The 9,329-nt window shown below is 26.1% G+C and overlaps 1 protein-coding gene across 2 annotated transcripts; it reads left to right on the forward strand.

The window, feature by feature from the left end:
* Positions 1–151: 151 nt before the first annotated feature.
* On the forward strand, positions 152–7,706 carry LOC101240358 (calcium channel flower). 2 transcript variants are annotated; one of them, XM_065791422.1, is made up of 5 exons: positions 152–380; positions 469–550; positions 2,133–2,255; positions 2,348–2,455; positions 7,409–7,706. In XM_065791422.1, the coding sequence occupies exons 1-5, from the start codon at positions 242–244 to the stop codon at positions 7,539–7,541; spliced, it is 585 nt and encodes a 194-aa protein (XP_065647494.1). In that variant the 5' UTR covers positions 152–241; the 3' UTR covers positions 7,542–7,706. The 2 variants fall into 2 exon arrangements, with proteins under 2 accessions (XP_065647494.1, XP_065647495.1); XM_065791423.1 differs by lacking the exon at positions 2,133–2,255.
* Positions 7,707–9,329: the final 1,623 nt, after the last annotated feature.

Genomic DNA, 9,329 nt, shown 5'->3' on the forward strand with positions numbered 1-9,329 from the left:
TATATATATATATATATATATATATATATATATATATACATACATACATACATACATACATTTGTTTAAAGTTATAATAGTTATATATATATATATATATATATATATATATATATATATATATATATATATATATATATTATATATTATATATATATATGTAGTAATATAGTAATAAATAAAGTATAACTATAGTATAGCCCATTTGGGCAGCATCCTTAAAATTTGTGAAGTTTTAAAAATGGCCACCAAACAAAAAACACACAAAACTGGAGTGAAAAAGATGAACAATTCTGAATATCAAGTAGTTCATAATGATCAGAAAGAGGTTAATATTCCAAGAGCAATTGCACGAATCTGGGGTTTGATATCTGGAATTTGTAAGAAATAAATGTCATATTTCAAAATCACATTGCAAAAAAAAATCTTTTAAGAAATATGTATATATATATATATTTTTTTTTTCAGCTTTCATAAGCAATGGTGGATACCTTCTGACAGAATCAGATCGTGAGTCTAAGAAATGTGTGATCTCTGGTGTTTTAATGATGTATAAATTTTTATATTTTACTTGTGTGTGTGTATTTATCTACATTTTATGTCTCATATTAAAATAGTGATTGACATGGGCTTCTATACATTCATTAAATGAGGGTTTGAGATTGGAAGATTGCACTTTAAATAAAGATATCAAAATTTAAGTGTATAGAATATACTATGTATATACATTCAGATCTAAGTATGTAGTAGTAAATATGTATGTATTTTATTAGGCATACTTTAAAAGGAGAATATGCTCAGTATGGTTGTTTTTATAACCCCCTTATCAACAAATGGTTTGGGTTGCAACAGATTTTTCTGAATATGATAGAGATCTATTACAGTAAAAATAAATTTATCTTTTTTTTTCATTTTTCTTTAAAAAATTAAAGCACCGAGTTCAAAAGTTAAAAGCATGCGAAGTTTATTAATCAATATGCTTGTTAATTTATTTATTTTGATGTGATTTAATTAAGTTTTGAGCTTCAGTTATTAGTTTTTTTTTTAAAAGAATTACGTAATTTGTGGCACTTTTTTTATTACAGCTGGTAAACATTTTATTAAGCATTTGGTTTCATGGTCCTGGTTGTGGTGTTAAATTTTGATGTTTTCCGGTCATGGCCTTAAACTAATCCTATTTTGAGGTTGGTAAAAATTTTACCAAGCCCTGATCACTTATTAGTTGTTTCATTATACAATGCATACAACTATAACTACTGCAGTGTCTAAAAACAAGAACTTCTGCATACAACCATATAGTTATTTATTTATATATATTTAGTATATATATTTATATATTTTAGTTATTTATTTAGATAAAACTTACATACAAACAGCTTTATTTAATAATAGTCTCTGGTGCTGGCTGGGTAGTCTCTGTTTCATTCAATGTGTACAAATGTCTATCATGGAAAAAGTAGCTCAAACTATTTGATATTGAAAAGACGCAAACAATTCAGAAGACAATAACTTAAAATTATTTTTTTAACAGCTCTCCATAATATTTCTCCGTAACATTTCTCCATAATATTTCTTCGTAACATTTCTCTATAATATTTCTCCGTAACATTTCTCCGTAACATTTCTTCATAAGCCTATTAGTTCTAGTTTTACTTAGAAAAAAACATTGAGCAGCAAAGATTCTTGAAAAAGATTTGAAAGATAAACGAAATGATTTAAAATAAAAGAAATAAGTTTTTTATAGAAAAATACTAAAATAAAATAAAAATTAATAATTTGTTGAATAATAATTGTTTTGCGCAATTAACTTGCATCGCCGTTGATTGAAATAATATTTAAAACTTTTACTAGGTATGTGTATTGTGTATTTTGCAATAAAGCAGTTTAAAAATTCTGATGTTAACATGTTCACACACAAGAACGAATGTTAACATTGTGCTGATATATGATTTTCATTTACAGTCACTTCACATATGTAATTGCAGTTTATTATTTAGTCATAGTTTTAGCAACATTCTAACATCACTGTTTGAAAATAAAAGGGCCTCAATGAAAATTTTTTGTATAATTAGTAAATAAGTTTCAATTAATTTACACTTTATGCATTAAATTTATGCAATCAAATTTTCTAGTATATGGGGATTGGTTATTATTATTATGGAATGCATGTGTTGCTTGTGTGCTGGTAAAACAAGATGTTGTGAAAAGATAGACAACTCGTTTCCTTTTTGGTTAAAAGGTCTTATCTATATAATGTACGTTATGCTTTGTTACATAAAATCTTTATTTTTAAGATTATTTTCAACAGCATTTTTATGTCGTGCAAAGTTTATCTTTTTACAAATAGATCAACCTTTCCAGTAATGATATTGTGTTTTGGAACAAAAACGCTAGTATCGTCCATTATGGTTATCTTTTTGGGAATTATTTATTTGTTTCTTGCATGCTTAGTAAGGTAAGTTTATAGTATATGAGCTTATATAAATGTACATAAATAGTTTTTATATATATACGTAAACTTATATATTTTTATATATATAAAACATAAACATATATATATATATATATATATATATATATATATATATATATATATATATATATATATATATATATATATATATATATATATATATATATATATATATATATATATATATATATATACATATATATACAGTGGCAAGCAAAATAATAGGTGTGAGTAATAAATTTCACTTAAATTGACATTTTACTGTATATTTTATAAAGTGACATCTAGGAACTGATTGCTACACAAACTATGCTTATTTTATTATAACAGAGAGCAGTATATTTCCAAGTTCTTACAAATTTATGAGGGGAATACCCTATTTATATATTTAACCTACAAATTTGGTGGAGCAAAATAATAGGTGTGTGTTTATTTTAACCTGTTTGCTGTAGGATTAAAAACATTTTATTATTTTTATTTGTTGTTGATATAAAGGTAAGGTAAATATTTATGCAACTTATATAAAATAATAGCATATCATATTTGTATTGAATTAGAATTAGATGTAAAATGGGACGAGGAAAATATTGCACAGCGATAGAAAGAAAACTTATTAGAAATTTAACAAAATAAGGAAAAAATTACAAGGAAATTTCAGTTACGATGGGATGTTCTCAAAATAAAGTTACAAATGCCTTAAAACCAGAAAAATCACGTGAGAATAGAGGAAGACCACGCAAAACGTGTCAGCGTACGAATGATCACATTACAATTATTTCAAAAAAAGACCCATTCAAGCCAGCAACAAAAATTTTTAATGAAATTAATGAAAATATTAGTGTTTGGACAGTTAGAAGAAGGCTTTTAGAAAGTAAGTTGCCAGCTCGAACTCTGAGGAAAGTACCATTACTTGGTAGAAAGAACATTATGAAAAGAAAAATTTTTGCAAAAAATCATATTGCTTGGCGGGGACCAGATATGACCAAAAAATGGCATAATATTTTGTGGAGTGATGAAACTAAGACATACTAAATAATGTCATGTACGTAGACATACTAAATAATGTCATGTTGCCATTTGCCGAAGAAAATATGCCGATAATTTGGCATTTCCAACAGGACTGCGACCCAAAACATACATCCAAAGCTGCGAAAGAGTGGTTTACGACCAATAATGTAAAAGTTTTAGAATGGCCACCTCAGTCACCGGATCTTGGACAAAATCCAAAAAATAGAAATGAACTGTGGATGATGCTCCAGGAGGCTTGGTACAGCATTCCTGTAGAAGTTTGCAGAAAACTAGTGGATTCAATGCCGTCAAGATGCACGGAAGTATTAAAAAATAAAGGGTATGCAACAAAATATTAATAATTTGCAACCCTATTGACTTCCATCTTCATTTTTTATTTTACACCTATTATTTTGCTCGGTGTGGAATTTATTTTTTTTAAATTAAAATATATTATATATATTTAATAACTTAATTTTTATTAATTTCTGTTTATTTATGTAATAAAATATAAGTTCTAATAAAAATTCAAATTTTTATTTTATTTGTTTCAAAGATATTCTTGTATTTGTTAATTTTTGGTTCGCACCTATTATTTTGCTCGCCACTGTATATATATATATATATATATATATATATATATATATATATATATATATATATATATATATATATATATATATATATATATATATTCTTGCATGCTTAGTAAGGTAAACTTATAATATATGAGCTCATATAAATGTGCATAAATAGTTTATATATATATATATATATATATATATATATATATATATATATATATATATATATATATATATATATATATATATATATATATATATATATATAAATATATAAATATATATATATATATATATTGTTTTCAGAAAAATAAGGATTTTTTTTTCATTGTCATTCATGTCCTGAACAAAATCATAATTTTGAATTTTTAATAAAGTGGAGACTACAAAATTCGTAATATTTTGATACTAATACAAATACTAACAATTACTTTCTAGGTCTGTGTTTTATCAAGAATTCAAAGTCAAATTTTGTATCATCTTAAATAACGCTAACGGTTGACTTTATTAGTGTATATGTATAAGAATGTGTGATTTTTTTGTTTGTTTAATATGCCAAAAAGAAATTGCAAATTCACATATGAACTCCCAAAAGATTTGTGAAAAAAATTATTGGTGAGGATAACAAAGTGCTTTGTCAGCATTGTTTAACAAAATTTTCTGTTGCACATGGTGGACGAGCAGATATTAAAATCCATATAAAGTGTGCCAAACACAAAGCTGAAGTTTTGGCTGCCGCATGTTCTTCATCTATAAACGGATTTTTTTTAAATGAGTGACCCAATGAAGCTGATTTAATTATTGCAGCGAAGGAGGCTACACTTGCTTTTCACACAGCAATGCATGATTTGAGCTTCAAAAAGCCTGACTGTAGTTCAAAACTAATCTCAAAATTTTTTGAACCAAAATTTGGTGCTGTAAGAAATGTCAAGCAATAATTTTAAATGTTCTTGCACCTTTATCTGTAAAAGAGTTACATAATGACTTACAGAAGACACACTTGGTAAGTGTTTCTAATGACACATCAAATAGAAAAGAAGTAAAACTATCACCAGTTGTTGCTTTTTACCACTGGAAGGTGTCAAAGTAAAACTTCTGGATTTTGAATCTGTTGATGGTGAAATGTCTAAAATATTGACTGATAAGCTAATTTCAGTAGTGCAGCGCCATAAAGTTAATAAAAAAATAGCTGCTTTTTTTGCTGACAATTGCAACACAAATGTTGCATGTGAATGTTGCAAGAATAATGTTTACAACAGACTCAAACAAGAACTTGGTGTTAATATTGTTGGCATTGCTTGTGGTGCATATATTGTGCACAATACACTTCAATCTGATGTGGATGATCTTCCAATTGAAATTGAAGCTTTTGTAAAATATATAAGTATTTTCATGTCTACACAGTTTGAGTAACTGAGCTAAAGGAATTTTGTGATTTTGTTAATGTGGAATATAGAAAAATAATCTAGCATGGAAGTACTAGATTTCTTTCTCTGTTACCCGCAATTGAAAGAATTTTGTATATGTTTGAAGCACTGAAGTCATTTTATTTCTCAAGAAAACTGCCCACGCGCTTTGCAAGCATTTTTTGAAAGTGAAACAGGTGAGCATATTTCTGGTTTGTGCATGGATAGATAAATAATTTTAATAAAAGTGTATTAGTTATGGAAAAAAGTCAATCAAATGCAACAGACATTATTTTGGAACTAAAAAATTAAAATCTAATCTTGAGGAAAGAATGAATAGTAATTTTGTCCCACAAGGAGCAAAACAGTTGCTTAAAAAATTTAGTGCCCAGGGTGTTAATACATTTATGACAAAGGTAAATTCTTTTTATAAACAATGTATCTCTTATAATGATCTGTGGGAAAGTAGTTTTGGTGGGGCTGAGATTTTTTCATGGATTAGACATGGACATGGATCACGTATTTAAGTGGAAGATTGAACAATCTGCTGAAGCTATAAACAATATACATGATTCAGATGATCAACAAAAAATAATATAAACAGTCTTTTTGATGAGATGTCAAGTGCAAAAATATTTTTTGCATCAAAAGGTTACAAAAAATTATAACTTGCTTGAAAAATTACTTTCTTCTGAAAAGTATAGCTCATATAATAACAGTGAATAGTTTTTTTCTCATGTTTCTTTTGTTAGACTAAACAAGTAATAAAAAAATATTTTGGTGTTGTTTCTTTGCTTTAGATCTCTTCAGCAGTTGAGTAATGGAGCAATTAAGCTCTTCCTTTTTTATATATATAGTTTCATGAAACCTAGTTACAGAGTACCACTGTTTTTTGAAGCACAAAAAAACACTTTCTTTCCCCTTCCTCCCTCTCTGGTCATTTATTTCAGCATTTTGCAACACCTCTTCCCCTTCCCCCCTTCCTCCTCATATCCACACACACATACCTCACCGATACCTCTTTCTAAACACCCCCTTTGCCTAAAGTCTCCCCCCTCTCCCCCGCCAAAACCCCTACCTGACCTGGTTTACAACTTCTAAATTATGATAAGCCTATTTATATATACATATAAAACCTTATTTATATATATATATATATATATATATATATATATATATATATATATATATATATATATATATATATAATATATATATATACATATTTATGTTTTATATATATATATATATATAAAAATAACACAGGTCAACAACAACAACAAAATTTTTCTGGTGCCGAGCAAACAATTTGTTTTTTGTATAGCATTTCTCATTTTGATTTCAAATATGCAATTTTTTTTTTTACCATCACGTCAAGTTGTAAAGGTATTTAGGTTCAAATCTTAAGAATTTAGAGTAAAGTCCCTAATATTGTCGAAAAAAAAAGTTATTCAAAAGTATGTCAACCTGGGTCTCAAAAGAAGCGTATTTTCATAGAGATTTTAAAAATGTTATTCATTTGTAATAAAAAAAAGTATTTTTTGTATTATTGCTGAATAACATTTTGTTGAAATTTTTTTTTTAAAGTCTTTAGCATTTTTTCACATAATTTTTTTGTCAATGAATTTTAAGGAAAAATATTTATATTTTCTTTATATTAAATATTTATATTAAATCTCTATGAAAATACGCTTCTTTTGAGACCCAGGTTGACATACTTTTGAATAACTTTTTTTTCGACAATATTAAGGACTTTACCCTAAATACTTAAGATTTGAACCTAAATATCTTTACAACTTGACGTGATGGTAAAAAAAGAGTTGCATATTTGAAATCAAAATGAGAAATGCTATACAAAAGACCAATTGTTTGCTCGGCACCAGAAAATTTTTTGTTGTTGTTGACCTGTGTAATAATTATATAAATATATTTTTTAGAAGCAATAGATATGAGCGTCTTAATTCACTTGCCCAACAGCGTTTTCGTGAACAACAAATTGCTGCAAAACTTTCGTATGAAACCTATTCTGCCACAAATAACATTCTAAATACAATTAAACCTAAGACCTAACTGGATTGAAGCTTAATTAAAACTACTTTTGTCTGTTTATACATGTTTGATCATTGGGAAAATTTTAGACTAGTAGATTAAATAAAAGTTTTTTTGAAGATAATTCGGACAAAGTAAAAGGTCTGACCTTATTAAACTTTTATATAAACTGACTATTTGTGTGATTGATTTTTTATTAGATTGATTAGGAATTATCATTGTTAAGAAATATTTGCATCATTGTTAAGAAAGATTTTTTGCTTGAAACGAATGTTCTTACGATTATTTAACTTAAAGTAAAAAAATACAAAGATTTAAAAGCTACATGTTTTTTAATAGTTTTATATTTTTGAAAGGTCAAAAAATCACACAAATATTTGCAATAACTCTAATTTCTTATAAAAAATTATATTAAAATGTTATGAAGATTTATATAAATGATGTTATAAAAAATTATATTTATATACATATATAAATACCAGTGACGGATCCAGAGGGTTTTTAGAAATAGCCGAGTTTTTTTTTTAGGACACGCAAACGTCATACAAAACACAAGAATATTTCAACATCCTTTCCCCCCCCCCCTTTCCTCTTCACCAAAAATTTCTGAATCCGTCACTGATAAATACTATTGTTTATAGTTTATGCAATTTTTAATTAAAAGAATTTTTCATAAAAAAAAGATGTTAGCATTTTTTTATTAAGCTAAATTGTTAATCTATTCATATAACCTATTCATATATATTTAAATAACTGTATAATAGATTCTAATAGATTTTACTTTTATTCGAATAGAATTAACTTTTTTATTTTTATTTTTGTTTTAACAAATGTGAACGTATTGTTTTTAAATACTTGTCAATTGTAAATATTCATAAGTTGTTGTTTATAAAAAAATATTTATTAATATTTTATTATTGTTTAATATTTATACATAGTTGTTGTAAGTTTTTTATAAAATAAATTAAGTTTACCAAAACCTTGTGTATTTTTGGCTAATGAAACCGTATTTGATATAAATTTTATTACCGTTTTATTAAATTAATAAAACTTTAACGTTTTGGCTTAAAATGGTAATTTTAATTTTCTGATAATTTTGTAATTTTGTTGAAGCTAAATAGAAAAAAACGGTTTTTGTTGATATTTGTAAAATGAGGTTTGAAGCAACAATTAAATTACAATAAAAATGAATTAAGAGCTTATGTAGAGTCTCAAATTTAAAAGATATCATGTTGTTGTTGATGGTATCAGCTTAAGCCTCTAATAATGATTTTAACCATTTTCGACTACGAATGACGAAAGAGTGTTGTATTGGTTCAAGTATAACAAACTAATTTTAAATACACTGAGGCATATTCGTTTAGACGCATCAATTTTTTTCTCTTTATCTTGATTTTTTTCTATGTATTGTCAACTGATATGCATGCAAGTTATTATCAAAATAATTGTTGTGTAATAAAAACCACAATAATGGCTAATAAAAACCATATATGGCTAATAAAAACCAAATATGGCTAATAAAAACCACAATAAAATTTTTTCTATGTGTCTTTATTAACATGAGAGTATGTTTGATATACAAAAGCACATTTTTTAATTGGAATTTATCTATAGACGCAATCAGGTTAATAACGGTAATTATTGATTTTTAATCACTTTTACACAAATAAATTGATAAATTTTAGTGTAATTTGATCTTTTGTTCTGCCAGTATCATTTTTATTGCATTTTACGAAATGCCTAAAGGAAAGTATTTGACAGATGCCGAAAAAATACAAATTAATGTATAACGTGGCTCAGAAATCTCAC

This window comes from Hydra vulgaris, chromosome 02 (genome assembly GCF_038396675.1).
Source record: "Hydra vulgaris chromosome 02, alternate assembly HydraT2T_AEP".
Taxonomy (NCBI): Eukaryota; Metazoa; Cnidaria; class Hydrozoa; order Anthoathecata; family Hydridae; genus Hydra; species Hydra vulgaris.